This window comes from Schistocerca nitens, chromosome 4 (genome assembly GCF_023898315.1).
Source record: "Schistocerca nitens isolate TAMUIC-IGC-003100 chromosome 4, iqSchNite1.1, whole genome shotgun sequence".
Taxonomy (NCBI): Eukaryota; Metazoa; Arthropoda; class Insecta; order Orthoptera; family Acrididae; genus Schistocerca; species Schistocerca nitens.
The window spans coordinates 85925003-85943041 of record NC_064617.1 but is presented as its reverse complement, the minus strand read 5'-3'; the positions used below and the strand labels follow the sequence as shown (position 1 = coordinate 85943041).

Here is an 18039-nt window from a genome sequence, read left to right as displayed (position 1 = left end):
TATATATATATATATATATATATATATATATATATATATATATATAAACAGTAAAAAAACTGTTTTAAAAATAGCTCTATGTAAAGGATAGTGCAAGGTTTGACGTTAACAATAAGAAGATTTTAAGATAGGGGAACAATTCGAAAAAATTTAAGTAGTTAGCTTGTACTAAGCAAAAATAGCTCTCTCTCGCCAGTTACATAACTTATATTTCTTACAAGGTAAATGTGAATAAGCCGGAACACAAACTTTCACACTAAAGGCAGTTCCCAAAAAAAAAAAAAAAAAAAAAAATCCGTTGCTCAGTGAGGGAGTGACATGTGTAAAGGGGCCCATGTCACAATAGGCGGAATAGTTATTGGTGGTCTACAGACCCATAGCAGATCAGCCACAAAACTTCCATTAGAAGCCGCCACCTCCCAGAGTTACCCAAAACCAGGAGATGTAGCAAGGGCGGTGCCTGCACAGACTCCGAACCACAGAGACACGCGACACTGACCCTAAATCACCCAATGGACGTGTGAATGAAACGGCCCGACCAAGAAGCATTTACCAAATTCCTGCGGACAGGCAAACGAAAACTGTGGTGGGAAGACCCCAACAAAACCACTGGTTAAGAAACTCATACACTTCACTAGAACCTCAAAACCTGCTCTTACACACACACACACACACACACACACATATATATATATAATAAAACTCTGTTACATAAAAACAGTACCCAACTTCTCACACTCCACCCCAGCCCCGGGAACAAGTCGCACTTCCAAATGCTCGTCAGAGTCAACCGCTGCCAGTGGTTTCAACAGCCGATGAGAAGACATACGGTCCCACGCGCTGATCTCCTGCACCACGGCTTCTAAGCTTCATAAGCCACGTACATGCGGGTAAGGCAGACTCAGCCCCTGACAGCCAAGATGTATGGCAAAGCACGTGGCGAGCAGTTGACGACCCCCAACAACAGGGCCCCGCTCGCGGCACCACCTCTCTCGGTCACCGCCCACTACGTACTCATCGATCGTCACGCGACCGTACACTTTCTGCACCTCCCGCCAGAGGGCGGTAGCGATCCAAACAGCGCGCCAAACCGAAAGCGCCACCCCAAACACTAGACGCGAAGCGAAAGCACTCCGCCTGGCGCGCTTTTCGAAGAGCCGGACACAACTACGGCTCACATCCCACATTGATTTCTGCGGTTATTTTACGCATCGTTGCTTGTCTGCTAGCTCTAACAACTCTACACAAATGCCACTATTCTGGTGTTTTGGGCACCCTCTTGAGACTGTCGAGCTCGGAATACTGAATTCCCTAACGATTTCCGAAACTGAATGTACCATGCGTCTTGCTCCAGCCACCATCCCGCGTTAAAAGTCTGTTAATTCGGGTGGTGCGGCCATAATCACGTCGGAAATGTTTTGACATGAGTCACCCGAGTGAAAATGGCTGCTTCGCCAGTCCACTGCCCTTTTATACGCAATGGAAGCGATACTACGGCCATCTGTATATGTGCATATCGATAGCCCATGACTTTTGTTATTGAACGATATTCATATTGCCGGTATGGCTCATCTTTCCGGTGGTGTGCGCCGAGCGCGCGGTAGCACCACCTACCGGGCCGATCGTGGAGCGAGCGGTAAGCTCTAGCAAGTAGCGATGATTTTTGCTTTTGGACGCTTAGCAGTAACGTCGTTTGCCAAGCCTGGTGGACAGTTCAGGTGCCGTGCGAGGCAGCAGGAGGAGCAAACCTAAAAGGGGCTGTTTACCTGGGTGACGGCGCCGTAGGAACTATCGCCAGCGTGCAAGCAATCACGTTACTGGCTAGCCGTTGGTGTATTTCCCTTGCTATTTGTGTCCTGGCACCGGGGTCTGCGGCGGCTGGCTTTGTCGAACAAGTAAGACGTATGTTGTAGATACCCACTAGTTCTGGGCTTTTTCGTGCCTATTCGTGACTGTTGCTGCTCCAGTTTGGGGGTCCATACCGAGCATGTACTGGAAACAGCTGAGTGAGCGGGCGTCCGTTTCTGGGCGTGGTTTATTGAATCACACGAGGTTGCTTGGTCACATGAAATTTTATGTTTTACATCCTACACTTTAGGATGCCTGCCATTTAAATAACGTGAATGTGTACCATGGTATCTGATTTGCTGTTGCCTCTACTCTGAATTACTTTGGTAATACCAATCACTGCAGTAACGAAAGACTACATTTTCTCGTTATATTTTAGTAAATTGTTCTTCAGGTTGATCACAGTTCTGAGTAAATAATTTTAACTCATTTCATAAGTGCCATGCTTTATGAATGTTTAAATTTTCTCAACGAAATGGTATATTTAGGGATGTGTGGTAATTTTAAAAATGTGTTGATCGTTTTAGAGATTTAGGAACCAGGTATTAAATTGTAAGACATTTCCAGGGGGAGATGTGGACTCTGACCACAATCTATTGGTTGTGAACTGTAGATCTAAACTGAAGAAACTGCAAAAAGGTGGGAATTTAAGGAGATGGGACCTGGATAAACTGAAAGAACAAGAGGTTGTACAGAGTTTCAGGGAGAGCATAACGGAACAATTGACGGGAATGGGGGAAAGAAATACAGTAGAAGAAGAATGGGTAGCTTTGAGTGATGAAGTAGTGAAGGCAGCAGAGGAACGAGTAGGTAAAAAGACGAGGGCTGGTAGAAATCCCTGGGTAACAGAAGATATATTGAATTTAATTGATGAAAGGAGAAAATATAAAAATGCAGTAAATGAAGCAGGCAAAAAGGAATACAAACGTCTCAAAAATGAGATCGACAGGAAGTACAAAATGGCTAAGCAGGAATGGCTAGAGGACAAATGTAAGGATGTAGAGGCTTATCTCATTAGGAGTAAGATAGATACTGCCTACAGGAAAATTAAAGAGACCTTTGGAGATAACGACTTTTATGAATATCAATACCTCAGATGGAAACCCAGTTCTAAGCAAAGAAGGGAAAGCAGAAAGGTGGAAGGAATATATAGAGGGTCTATACAAGGGCGACGTACTTCAGCACAATATTCTGGAAACGGAAGAGAATGTAGATGAAGACGAAATGGGAGATACAATACTGCGTGAAGATTTGACAGACAGTTTGAAAGACCTGAGTCGAAACACGGCCCCGGGAGTAGACAACATTCCATTAGAACTACTGACGGCCTTGGGAGAGCGAGTCATGACAAAACTCTACCATCTGGTGAGCAAGAAGAATATAATAATTCCAATCCCAAAGAAAGCAGGTGTTGACAGATGTGAAAATTACCGAACAATCAGTTTAATAAGCCACAGCTGCAAAATACTAACGCGAATTCTTTATAGACGAATGGAAAAACTAGTAGAAGCCGACCTTGGGGAAGATCAGTTTGGATTCCGTAGAAATATTGGAACACGTGAGGCAATACTGATCTTACGACTCATCTTAGAAGAAAGATTAAGGAAATGCAAACCTACGTTTCTAGCATTTGTAGACTTAGAGAAAGCTTTTGACAATGTTGACTGGAATACCCTCTTTCAAATACTAAAGGTGGCTGGGGTAAAATACAGGGTGCGAAAGGCTATTTACAATTTGTACAGAAACCAGATGGCAGTTATAAGAGTCGAGGAACATGAAAGGGAAGCAGTGGTTGGGAATGGAGTGAGACAGGGTTGTAGCCTCTCCCCGATGTTATTACATCTCCATACTGAGCAAGCAGTAAAGGAAACAAAAGAAAAATTCGGAGTGGGTATTAAAATCCATGGAGAAGAAATAAAACTTTGAGGTTCGCCGATGACATTGTAATTCTGTCAGAGACAGCAAAGGACTTGGAAGAGCAGTTGAACGGAATGGACAGTGTCTTGAAAGGAGGATATAAGATGAACATCAGCAAAAGCAAAACGAGGATAATGGAATGTAGTCGAATTAAGTCGGTTTGATGCTGAGGGAATTAGATTAGAAAATGAGACACTTAAAGTAGTAGATGAGTTTTGCTATTTGGGGAGCAAAATAACTGATGATGGTCGAAGTAGAGAGGATATAAAATGTAGACTTGCTATGGCAAGGAAAGCGTTTCTGAAGAAGAGAAATTTGTTAACATCGAGTATAGGTTTAAGTGTCGGGAAGTCGTTTCTGAAAGTATTTGTGTGGAGTGTAGCCATGTAGGAAAGTGAAACATGGACGATAAATAGTTTAGACAAGAAGAGAATAGAGGCATTCGAAATGTGGTGCTACAGGAGAATGCTGAAGATTAGATGGGTAGATCACATAACTAATGAGGAGGTATTGAATATAATTGGGGAGGAGTTTATGGCACAACTTGACAAGACGAAGGGACCGGTTGGTAGGACATGTTCTGAGGCACCAAGGGATCACATGGAGGGAGACCAAGAGATGAATACACTAAGCAGATTCAGAAGGATGTAGGTTGCAGTAAGTACTGGGATATGAAGAAGCTTGCAGAGGATAGAGTAGCATGGAGAGCTGCGTCAAACCAGTCTCAAGACTGAAGACCACAAAAACAACAACATTGATCGTTTTATTTGTTATTTGTCTTGTTTAAATGTGCCAAATAAATGTTCAGTGCAACTGTCAACGGTGATTGCCTGATGTATCACTTTGTCCAGTCCCACCACCCCACAGCCTATTGTGCTGATCTTGTGTCGTTTTGTAAAAGGTTTAAATAAATGCTGTGCTGACACATCAGTTATCTCACTGTAAGCAGTTGCTGTGATTTTTGTACATTCACAACAGTTGCCGCTTATATGTCTGCGCGAGCAGGGGCGCTAGTCCGAAGAAACAATACCAGGCACGGACACACATGAATATTAGGACTACTGAAATAACTGCAAGTGTCTGTGACCAAACCTCTGATTAACTCAGTAACACAAGTACTCTCCATTCGTTGGGCAAATAGACATAGCCTATGTCAGTGTCCCGTTCACAGTCTATGAATTACATTAGCGTATAAGTTCGTAACGTTTTTCCATAGGCTTAATGAAAACAACACATACACATAATAGAGACTTTAGTCATCAATAACATAATCTCCTTCACTATTTACAACAGTCTGCCAGCGCTGGGGTAACTTTTCCGTTCCGCGACTGTAGAAGTCAGGTGCCTTTGAGGCGAAGAACTCGTCGAACCGTGTTCGAAGAGCGTTTTTGTTCGGTATGGAACTTCTTTGGAGGTTGTTCGATAGAGAGTGGAAAATACTGAAATCTGAGTGAATAAGGTGGATACGTAGGGACTTCCCAGCCCAACTTTATGTAGTGTTTTTTGTCAGTATAGCAGAATTCGGTTGGGCGTCACTTCGTAAGTCTTCCTGGTCATTCTTCTTGGACTGAGTTTGCAAGACACCTCAGTTGTTGTCAATAAATGTCAGCAGTGATTGTAACACCCGGGGGACGCAATTCGTACTACACCACTCCGTCGCTATTCCGCCATATGCGGAACATTATCTTTTGTGGATGGTTCCAGATCTTTATAAGGGGATTTTCGTTCTATCTGGGTTCAGCTTTTCCTTTATTTCTTTATGTTAGCATAAAGACACTATTTCTCGTCACCAGTAACGGTACAGGGCAGGAATGGTCAGTGCTGTTCGTGAGCCAATTGATGACAAGTAAGCAGAGATGCACATGAGGACAACTGCTGATTTTTATGATTTTGGCTTAGAGCATGCGGTATCTGTAAACCCGGTATTTGACCCTTCCCCACTGCATCCAAGTCTGCAAGATGGTGGGATGATCACAGTTCATCACATTTGCCAGTTCTAGGGTACACCGTCGTGCTTCGCTGTGGATTACTGCGCTTAAACGAACTTCAACGAACCTCGAAAATTTTGCTATTCGTGAAGAGCCACTAATGTCAAAACTACCCTGTTTAAAACGAGAAAACCATTTTCTTTCCGTGCCCCATCCATTGGCATTAATCCTATACACGACATAAATGTGTCTGGGTGTCTCTGCTACTGTCAACCCTCTATTCCACACAAGCGAAAATGGTTCGGTTTCTCGACTTGGCACTTCATTCTCTAGCGTCCGCAGTTCCACTCACTACTTCCAGGTGACAAAATGACAACATCCATACTTAAATAACAACAATGAACTAAAAAAAATTGTAAATCGAAAAAGAAACCCATAGCAACCGGTATACTAACATCCAAACACAAACGCTACGAACTTGTGCACTAACCTAATACACTACTGGCCATTAAAAAATGCTACAGCACGAAGATGATGTGCAACAGACGCGAAATTTAACCGACAGAAAAAAGATGCCTTGGTATGCAAATGATTACCTTTTCAGAGCATTCACACAAGGTTAGCGCCGCTGGCGACACCTACAACGTGCTGACGTGAGGAAAGTTTCCAACCGATTTCTCAAACACAAACACCAGTTGACCGGCGTTGCCTGGTGAAACATTGTTGTGATGCCTCGTGTAAGGAGGAGAAATTCGTACCATCACGTTTGCGACTTTCATAAAGGTCGGATTCCATCGCGACTGCGGTTTATCGTATCGCGACATTGCTGTTCGCGTGGGTCGAGATCCAATGACTATTAGCAGAAGATGGAATCGCTGGGTTCAGGAGGGTAATACGGAACGCCGTGCTTGATCCTAACGGCCTCGTATCACTAGCAGTCGAGATGACAGGCATCTTATCCGCATGGCTGTAATGGATCGTACAGCCACGTCTCGATCCCTGAGTCAACAGATGGGGACGTCTGCAAGACAACAACCATCTGCACGAACAGTTCAACGACGTTTGCTGCAGTATGGCCATCAGCTTGGAGACCATGGCTGCGGTTACCCTTGACGCTGCATCACAGACAGGAGCGCCTGCGATGGTGTACTCAACGACGAACCTGGGTGCACGAATGGCTAAACGTTATTTTTTCGGATGAAACCAGGTTCTGTTTACAGCATCATGACGGTCGCATCCGTGTTTGGCGACATCGCGGTGAACGCACATTGGAAGCATGTATTCGTCATCGGCATAGTGGCATATCACCCGGCGTCATGGTATGCGGTGACATTGGTTATACGTTTTGGTCACCTTTTGTTCGCATTGACGGCACTCTGAACTGTGGACGTTAGATTTCATATGCGTTACGACCCGTGGCTCTACCCTTCATTCGATCCCTGCGAAACCCTACATTTCAGCAGGATAATGCACGACCGCATGTTGCAGGTCCTGTACGGGCCATTCTGGATACAGAAAATGTTCGACTACTGCCCTGGCCAGCACATTCTCCAGATCTCTCACCAATTGAAAACGTCTGGTCAATGGTGCCCGAGCAACTGGCTCGTCGCAATACGGCAGTCACTACTCTTTATGAAGTGTGGTATCGTGTTGTAGCTGAATGGGCAGCTGTACCTGTACACGCCATCCAAGATCTGTTTGACTCAATGCCCAGCCGTATCAAGGTCGTTGTTCTGGGTACTGATTTCTCAGGATCTATGCACCCAAATTGTGTGAAAATGTAGTCACGTGTCAGTTCTAGTATAATATATTTGTCCAATGAATACCCGTTTATCATCTGCATTTTTTCTTGGTGTAGCAATGTTAATGGCCAGCAGTGTATATCTGTGAATGTGAGCATATCCTTCGTGGCATAGACACTGTTCTGTGGTGATGTCTCACGTTGCCGCTGATCTGCTGATTTGCTGTCGGTCTCGCTGTCGGAGTGCGTGACGATTCCTTCAGCAGACGTCGATGCTTGCTGATAGGTCAGCTGCGATGTACGAGCTCTATTCATCTGGAACTACCCGTTAAGGCATGGAAAGTGTCTTATATCGTGGTCTGCGCAGTGATATCAAACTGCACACTATTTGTTCCACGTGACTGGTGATGTACAGCAGTTCCCGTTGTGCTGGCGACCTCTGCCGTCCGCCACTCGCGCTGCTAGCGGTGTCGCTCCGCCTGGCGAGTAGGCTGCCCCGCGCAACCTGCGATGATAGAGGGAACGCTTGCGTGCAGTGGAGCTGTGGCCATGCGGTTTGATTTCCTTTTCTTTACTCATCTCTTTCTGTGGCACGCAAGAGAGAGCTGCCTAAGTACTCTATTTAGAGTCGAAACACAACACACCATAAATGTTGCACGAATAAAGTGTTACAGTTTACTTGTCTGTCTTGCCAAACCTGTGTTTCCTCCTATCTGTTCATATGTCAGAGAGCGAATTTCCACAACACTTATGAGAAATCGGCACTTATTCACTTTGAGATCATTTGGCTCGTAGTGCGCACACTAAGGTATTCGCAAGCTAACTGCTGTGAAAGATTTCATTGCTCATCTGGTGAGAATTCCAGTGCCACTGTATGAATTCATAAATAAATACAACTCTATATTTTCCAGAATCAATCCACTGAAGACGCCTTTACGATAATAGCCGAAAAGCGCCTGGTACTTAAATAAAATATTGTGTTACACCAAGAAAAGGGCGTTGGGAAGTTATAAAGCGAATGGTTAAAGAAGTTCTGCACCGCCTGAACATTATCCAATGTATGTGGTCGTAGACCAAAAGAGTGAAGCAAGTGAGACAATAAGGTTTACGAAATTGTATGTAATAACTTTATTTTGAAATTTGAAACAGAAATAAAAGACCGCCAGAACAATGGTTTTAATTACGTTATAATGAGATCAAGACCATTCCAGTCTATAATAAATAAACAGATGGCTGTGTCTCCCTCCCATGCCGATCTCACAACAAAGATAAGATATTCAGTTCGAGATGGCACGTATTTTAATATCTGGAAGATCGAAACCTGCTACTCGGTAACATTCACTACTTGACAATCATGTACAACCGTTCGCACGACGAGAGATCCGTAGCCAAACACTGGAAAGGTGCACAGGTCACACCAATATTCAAGAAAGGTAGTAGGAGTAATCCACTAAATTATACGCGCTTATCGTTAACGTCGATATGCAGCAGGATTTTAGAACATATATTGTGTTCGAAAATTATGAATTATCTCTAAGAAAACGGTCCATTGACACACAGTCAAAATCGGTTTAGAAAACATCGTTCCTGTGAAACACAACTATCTCTTTATTCACATTAAGTGTTGAGTGCTATTGACAAGGGATTTCAGATTGATTCCCTATTTCTGGATTTCCAGAAGGCTTTTGGCACTGTACGACACAAGCGGCTCGTAGTGAAATTGCGTGATTATGGAGTATCGTCTCAGTTATGTGACTGGATTTGTGATTTCCTGTCAGAGACGTCACAGTTCGTAGTAATTGACGGGAAGTTATCGAGTGAAAAACAAGTGATTTCTGGTGTTCCCCATGCTAGTTTTATAGGCCCTTTGTCTCAAAGTCGTTTATATAGATAAGTAACAGCAATCTGAGCAGCCGTCTTCGGCTCTTTGCAGATGACGCTGTCGTTTATCGACTGTTAAAATCGCCATAGGACCAAAACATACTGTAAAACGATTTAGAAAAGATATCTGAATGGTGCGAAATGTGGAAGTTGACCCTAAGTAATGAAAAGTGTGAGGTCATCCACTTGAGTGCTAAAAGGAACTCGTTAATCCTCGGTTACACGATAAATCAGTCTAATCTAAAAGCCATAAATTCAACTAAATACCTAGGTATTACAATAACGAACAACATAAATTGGAAGGAACACATAGAAAATGTTGTGGGGAAGGCTGACCAAAGACTGCGTTTTATTGGCAGGACACCTAGAAAATGTAACAGACCTATTAAGGAAACTGCCTACACTACGCTTGTCCTTCCTCTTTTAGAATACTGCTGCGCGGTGTGGGATCCTTACCAGATAAGACGGACGGAGTACACGGAAAAAGTTCAAAGGAACACAGCACGTTTTCTATTATCGCGAAATATGGGAGAGGATGTCACAGAAATGATACAGGATTTGGGCTGGACATCATTAAAAGAAAGACGTTTTTCGTTGCGACGGAATCTTCTCACCAAATGCCAATCACCATCTTTCTCCTCCGAATGCGAAAATATTTTGTTGACACCGACCCACATAGGGAGGAACGATCACCAAGATAAAATAAGGGAAATCAGAACTCGTACGGAAAGATGCAGGTGTTCATTATTTCACGCGCGCTATACGAGATTGGAATAATAGACAATTATGAAGGTGATTCGATGAACCCTCTGCCAGGCATTTAGATGTGATTTGCAGAGTATCTGTGTAGATGTAGACGTTAGTTTCTCGATCTCATGCGTTGCAACATAGTCGAATGCTTCTATGAACGCTGTTCACACCGTGTTACTCAGTCGTGTCCCACTCATTCACAAATGCCGTACTGAGATCATCCAGTGTGTGATGTGTGTTCCGGAGACGACACGCTGCAAGTTTCTACAGGCAGAAACCATGCCCAGTTGGGCTTATGTTAGCAGGTACGAGCCGTAAGCACGCGCATTATCGCCTTCGATGACCCACCCCTCAAAACTTCGATGGTTCTGTCCCGATACTCCACTACCCTCAGATTACCCTTGACAGCGAAGACAGGCTACGACATCTCCATTTGCTGCCGGCCAAACTCATGACTGATCTACTTCTCCTGCTGAAATCGTGTGACTCAAAGTCTTAGACGTCCAAATAGTGCTGGAGCTACGTTCTGAGCTAGCCACACGTGATTCGTCATTCTCTTGCTTCTTGATGAAATATCAGCCACATTTGAAACATCTTTAAGTAAGAGATTCCATTCACACAGTCTTCGAAAAAGGAACTGTTTGAACCTCCCGGCCCATATCATAACACAAGTATGCTCCTTTTCATCTCCTACACATGGTGGAGATTTTCTTCAGACCAGAAAACCAATCTGTTTCTGTGTAACCTACGATGTATCGCACTTTCATCAGAAAATGACACTCTTCAGCGATACACTGTACAGGGAAGTTCTTTCAGCGAAGCTCAATGGCTGTAATCTGCAGTTCCATGTTGTTGCCAGATAATTCGTTCGCAAACGTCGGCCAATATTAGTTATCACTGTTAGCATTCAACCGCGATTCTTATACATATATTTTAACACCACGTTTCAAGAGACAATGCTCTCATCATCAGGTTGTAAAGTCTATGTCATGAAATTAAACGGACTAAAAAAACAAAACTATTTGTGACGGTATTTTGTCTTTTTAGTCCATTTAATTTCATGACATAGTCTTTACAACCTGATGATGAGAGCATTGTCTCTTGAAACGCGTTGTTAAAATATATGTATAAGAATCGCGGTTGAATGCTAACAGTGATAACTACACTGCTGGCCACCGTAAATGCAACACCCTGAAGGAAGCATCCGAATCAAGTGAAATTTACACCATGAGTTTGCAGCGATGAGATATGCAACTGATTAGAATTTCAGCGCAGACGCACATCACGCGCGCCTGTGGTTCCACCTCATAGGGCCATTTAAGGCTTGGCGATTTCGACGAGTGTACGTTCGGCACGTGTGTTTACCTTGTGGTTGTTTCACAAGACGATCAGTTATGCCTCGTAGACAACAGCGAACATCTTTTGATCAAGTATCCGAGTTCGACAGAGGAAGGATAGTGACTTACCGAGATTGTAGATTATCATACAGACAAATCGCTAGTCGTGTTGGACGAAACCAAACAACTGTAATGCGGATATGTGACCGTTGGCTGCAGGAGGGTACGACGGACCGACGTGGTCGATCGCGTTCTCCTCGGTGCACCACTGCACGTGCTGATAGGCAAATTGTGCGCATGGCAGTGACGGATCACTCAGTGACATCCCGAACCATAGCACAGCACATTGCGTCTGTAACGCATCATCCAGTGTCTGCGCGTACCATTCGACGCCGTTTACAGCAGAGTGGTCTGTCCGCAAGACGTCCATTGCTTCGTCTACCATTGACGCAGAACCACAGACGTCTCCGTCGCCAATGGTGTGATGACAGGCGGATGTGGACGGTAGAATGGAATGACGTTGTCTTTACTGACGAGGCACGCTTCTGTCTGCAGCACCACGATGGTCGGATTCGAGTGTGGAGACACCGTGGAGAGAGGATGCTGGACAGCTGCATGATGCACCGCCACACTGGTCTTGCTCCAGGTATTATGGTATGGGGCGGTATTGGATATTACTCTCGCACGCCTCTAGTACGCATTGCCGGTACTTTAAATAGCCGGCGCTACATATCCGAGGTGCTGGAGCCAGTTGTCCTTCCTTACCTTCAGGGCTCGGCCACAGCCATATTTCAACAGGATAATGCGCGACCACACGTGGCACGCATTGTCCAAAGGTTCTTCGTCAATAACCAGATTGAATTGCTTCCATGGCCGGCTCGCTCTCCGGATCTTTCGCCGATAGAAAACATGTGTTCTATGGTTGCTTAACGAGTGGCCCAGATTACATCCCCAGCTGCCACACCAGATGAACTTTGGCAACGTGTGGAAGCTGCTTGGGCTGCTGTACCCCAAGAACACATCCAACGTCTCTTTGACTCAATGCCGAGACGTGTGGCAGCGGTGATCTCCAACGATGGCGGCTACTCTGGCTACTGATTCTGGCAGGAACCACATGTCACAGACGTCTGTAAACGTAATCATTTGATACTTGGTCAACATGTTATCTACAAAATAAATTTTGTTGTGCTACCTCTTGTCTTTCTTGGTGTTGCATTTACGGTGGCCAGCAGTGTAATACACTCCTGGAAATGGAAAAAAGAACACATTGACACCGGTGTGTCAGACCCACCATACTTGCTCCGGACACTGCGAGAGGGCTGTACAAGCAATGATCACACGCACGGCACAGCGGACACACCAGGAACCGCGGTGTTGGCCGTCGAATGGCGCTAGCTGCGCAGCATTTGTGCACCGCCGCCGTCAGTGTCAGCCAGTTTGCCGTGGCATACGGAGCTCCATCGCAGTCTTTAACACTGGTAGCATGCCGCGACAGCGTGGACGTGAACCGTATGTGCAGTTGACGGACTTTGAGCGAGGGCGTATAGTGGGCATGCGGGAGGCCGGGTTGACGTACCGCCGAATTGCTCAACACGTGGGGCGTGAGGTCTCCACAGTACATCGATGTTGTCGCCAGTGGTCGGCGGAAGGTGCACGTGCCCGTCGACCTGGGACCGGACCGCAGCGACGCACGGATCCACGCCAAGACCGTAGGATCCTACGCAGTGCCGTAGGGGACCGCACCGCCACTTCCCAGCAAATTAGGGACACTGTTGCTCCTGGGGTATCGGCGAGGACCATTCGCAACCGTCTCCATGAAGCTGGGCTACGGTCCCGCACACCGTTAGGCCGTCTTCCACTCACGCCCCAACATCGTGCAGCCCGCCTCCAGTGGTGTCGCGACAGGCGTGAATGGAGGGACGAATGGAGACGTGTCGTCTTCAGCGATGAGAGTCGCTTCTGCCTTGGTGCCAATGATGGTCGTATGCGTTTTTGGCGCCGTACAGGTGAGCGCCACAATCAGGACAGCATACGACTGAGGCACACAGGGCCAACACCCGGCATCATGGTGTGGGGAGCGATCTCCTACACTGGCCGTACACCACTGGTGATCGTCGAGTGCATGAATAGTGCACGGTACATCCAAACCGTCATCGAACCCATCGTTCTACCATTCCTAAACCGGCAAGGGAACTTGCTGTTCCAACAGGACAATGCACGTCCGCATGTATCCCGTGCCACCCAACGTGCTCTAGAAGGTGTAAGTCAACTACCCTGGCCAGCAAGATCTCCGGATCTGTCCCCCATTGAGCATGTTTGGGACTGGATGAAGCGTCGTCTCACGCGGTCTGCACGTCCAGCACGAACGCTGGTCCAACTGAGGCGCCAGGTGGAAATGGCATGGCAAGCCGTTCCACAGGACTACATCCAGCATCTCTACGATCGTCTCCATGGGAGAATAGCAGCCTGCATTGCTGCGAAAGGTGGATATACACTGTACTAGTGCCGACATTGTGCATGCTCTGTTGCCTGTGTCTATGTGCCTGTGGTTCTGTCAGTGTGATCATGTGATATATCTGACCCCAGGAATGTGTCAATAAAGTTTCCCCTTCCTGGGACAATGAATTCACGGTGTTCTTATTTCAATTTCCAGGAGTGTATAACGACAACTGCTGCCTCGACTCCATAATGGATTATATTAAAGTCGGCCAATATCTTTCCGAATTCAAACATATCTCAATATGTTCATGAATTACTGACCGTGACATCTGAAGCTGCTCCTTTGTGAATGGATTTTCATGTGAGGCCGCTTAGGCGAGCGAGTGACCGTGACACTCTTTCGCTGGACATTCGTGCACCCACCCACCCACCCACCCACCCACACACACACACACACACACACACACACACACACACACATACATCATCCATAATCGCTACTGAAACGCAACTCTGCAACAAAAGGATACCGTACTGAGAGGAATACTTTTCTTCACATACAAAGCACAGATACCAGTAAAACAAGTACTTATTGCCCCAGATGTACAAAGTCTTTGTGTGTGTGTGTGTGTGTGTGTGTGTGTGTGTGTGTGTGCGTCTGTTTGTGTGTGTGTGTGTGTGTGTGTGTGTGTGTGTGTGTGTGTCTGTGTGTCTGTGTGGGTGGGTGGGTGTGTGGGTGGGTGGGTGGATGGGGAGGTGGGTGGGTGTATGTGTGTGTGCGTTTGTGTGTGTGTGTGTGTGTGTGTCTGCGTGTGTGCGTGTCTATTGGGTGCATGGGGGGGGGGGGGGGAGGGGGGGCATAATAAGTACACGGACTTCTCGGACAGTGCAATTGCCTTATGGAAGTATACGAAATCGTGTTTGTAATTCACTCCTCGTCCACTACCATTAGTTCTGACGTTTGTGATTGCACTTATCGGAGCTTGAAAGCATGTAAACAATTGCTCAAATGCGCCTGGGTTGATGGTTTCCTACCAATGCGACGATCTGACATCTCATCTTGTCGATGTACGTGCTCTCTTATCAAATCTGCTGGATTTCATGGGAGGATCTACATGTAAGCTTTTTGTTAACACGAAGAGAAAGTAATGCATTGTTTTTGTGCTACTGCAGGCTGCTTCTTCGGCTCGGCTTTCGACTCGGTGTCTACAGCGATGGCGTATCTGGTGCCTTTCGACTACGTGCTCATGATCATGTCTGGGCTCTTCGTAAACCTCAGGTAACAAGAAGCATCTCGATATGACTATAAAACATTTTTATTTGATAGCTACTTTTTTATTTCGGTTTAATTTGTCATTATGATGCAGCAGTGCACACAGCTTAACTTTGCACAGAATTCAGTTGATGAAGTTCTGATGACCTTTGGTTGTGTCTACAACAAATCAACGGTGAGCAACGTATACCAGTATTCAGCATTAAGTACTGTTTTAGTTGTTAGGTACATCCTGTGTCACGTAACATCTACACGAGGAACTACATGACACTTCAAAAGTCTCCATATACTTACAATTGAAAGGGTTTTGTGTGACATAATGCTATAGATTTAAAAGTATACATGCTCCCACGCAATAATGCATTTACACTCTGATAATGTGACAGAACGAGATTACAAGATGAACGCTGTGAGCTTGCACAAAGCACATGGCTGTCGATTGCTGGCCATTAAAACTGCAACACTTGGAGGACAGCAAATAATGAAATTCAACCTTCTGCGCGTATGTAGCATAACAGTACGAATACATGAAGCAGTTTGTGCTGTACTGAGAATGCATGAAATATATCATTTTTGCGTAAACGTTTTATTAGTGAACTAGCTTAGCGCAAGCTGCTTCGCTCGCGTAGTCTATATGGTCTGCACAGATTTTTTGGTTTTTGTTTAATCAAATGTTTATATTGTTAACAAATTGCAACACCTTCTAAACTTTTCACGCTAATTGAGGTCATAGAAGCATGGTCTTTCCCGAATGTACCTTTGACCAAAAAGCGATTCTGGTTGAACGAGTCCAAGATTTTTGTTAATCATGCCTTCTGGGTTCTTGTGGTGATATTTTCATAGGAACTTTCATTACCTAACACATATTTCTTTACATCTAACCGGAAAGTGAAATACAGATTTTCATAGATTTAGTTTTTAAAATTTTTTAATATAATGAAATATTTTATTAATAATTTCACCCATTTTTCACGCCCTAAGGGGTTGAATTTCCAAAAACAGTGGAACACGTATTTCCAGATTTCCAGCAGAGAAGCCAAATATAAATTTTCATATATTTAGCTTTGAAAATGATTTCGTAATGAAATAATTTCATAAGACTTTTCGTCCCTATTTCACTCTCTTAGCGGACAGAATTTCCAAAAATCCTGAAACAAGTTTCTTTTCATTTCTAACCAAGAAGTCAAATGACAAATTTCATAGATGTAGCCTTAAAAATGCCTTAGTAGTTCTCCAGTAATGAATTATTTCCAAAAAAAATCACCTGTATTTTACACCCTTAATGGTTGAATTTCAAAAATGCTGAGAGACCCATTTTTTATTTCTGATTGAGAAACCAAATACCAATTTTCGTAGTTTGTCAAAACTGCCATAATAGCGATATTATTCGAAAAGACTTTTATCCCTTATTTTAACTCCTTTAGGAGTGGACATTCGAACAATCATTTCTTAAACGGTACCTACAGTACGAGATCCACACCCTCTCCTAAATTCAAGTTTCTATCGTGAGCAGTTTCGACTGGGCGATAATGGGTCAGTGAACCAGTGTGGCCGTATTTCATCCCCCTTAGAAGGTGAATTTCCAAAAACGGTGGCACACCTATTGTTTATTTCTAACTGAGGAAACAAATGCAAATTTTCATAGGTTTAAGATTCAAAACATGTTCATAATGAAACATTTCATAAAACTTTTCGTCTCTTATTTCACCGACTTAGGGTTTGAATTTCCAAAAACACTCACACACGTATTTTTGTATTTGTAGCCGAGATGTGAAATAGCAATTCTCACAGATGTAGTTTTGTAAATACTTTAGTAGTTCTTTAATAAGAATTTATTGTCAAAAAATTTCACCTAATATATCACTCCCATAGGGGCTAAATTTCCAAAAATTCTCAAAAATGTATTTCTTAATTTCTGACTGAGAAATCAAATATCAATTTTCATAGGTCTAGCTTCAAAATTGCTGTAATAGTGACATATTTTCTAAAACCTCTCATCCCCTATTTCATCCCCTTAGGGAAGGAAGTTGTAAAAATCCCTTCTCAAACGACGCCTGTTTTATAAGATCAACAGCCTCTCCAAATTTTAAGTTTCTTTCCTTAGCGGTTTGAGATGGGCGTTGATAAGTCAGCGAGTGAGTCAGTCAATCGGAACATGCATTTTGTGTGTACATATAAAGAACATACAGTAGTTAACTGTCTTCTCAAAAGCACCGCTTTAGAGACGTTCGACTAGTAATTACTTTTTATGAAAGCCGTAATCAGGTTAACTAACAGCTCCAAGAAATTCATGTAACAGACACTGCAAAACTCGGCACCCTCTGTGCATCGGACCAGAACTCAGGGCGTGGTCTTGTCACAATCTCCTGCTCTGCAGGCAACCCCGCTGGCCCTCTTGTACCGCGTAGAGCCACTGTGGCCCGTGGCTGCAGCAATAGGGTGACGACTCCAGCGAGCGACCAAGTGGTGTAAATTGCCCTGAAGATGACCCCATCGCGGGTTGGAACCGGTTGGCGGCAAAATAAATAATGCGATTGTGACTGTCATTTTGAATAATTGATTAGAAGTGAAGTTGCATGGGACGTACGGGTATCTCAAAACATGCTGTATCAGCTCAGGGCCAAAGCTCAGTAGCCACTGTCGTGTGAGCGCTTGCCGCTCTCTCGATACCACGTGACTGGCTGTTTTCATAGAGTGAGAGATCTAAGGATCATGCTGTCCAAGGTAACTGTCGAATGTTCTCTGTGTCTAGATAGGTGAGGACAGCATTGGCACGATGCCGTCTTGCTTTCTTTGTTGAAAGATAACGTCAGGGCGACCTCAAAGACAGGACAGTGCTATCGGCCGTAGCACTTTCAATACTACGTTCGTACGCCGCACAGGCGCGCAACGATCGGCCGCGTGAGCAATGCCGGTATCCCGTAC

General features: G+C 44.6%; 1 protein-coding gene across 4 annotated transcripts in view; it reads left to right on the top strand.

The window, feature by feature from the left end:
- The window catches only part of LOC126251689 (protein scarlet-like), a 327742-nt gene that overhangs the window by 276833 nt on the left and 32870 nt on the right, over nt 1–18039 (top strand). For all 4 annotated transcript variants that reach the window (XR_007545773.1, XR_007545771.1, XR_007545772.1 and 1 more), the window contains one exon: nt 15015–15120. Coding sequence is in view for 1 of the 4 variants with exons in the window: in XM_049952276.1 (XP_049808233.1) it covers nt 15015–15120 (106 nt within the window). In the remaining 3 variants the exon portion in view is untranslated. The remainder of the gene's footprint in view (nt 1–15014; nt 15121–18039) is intronic.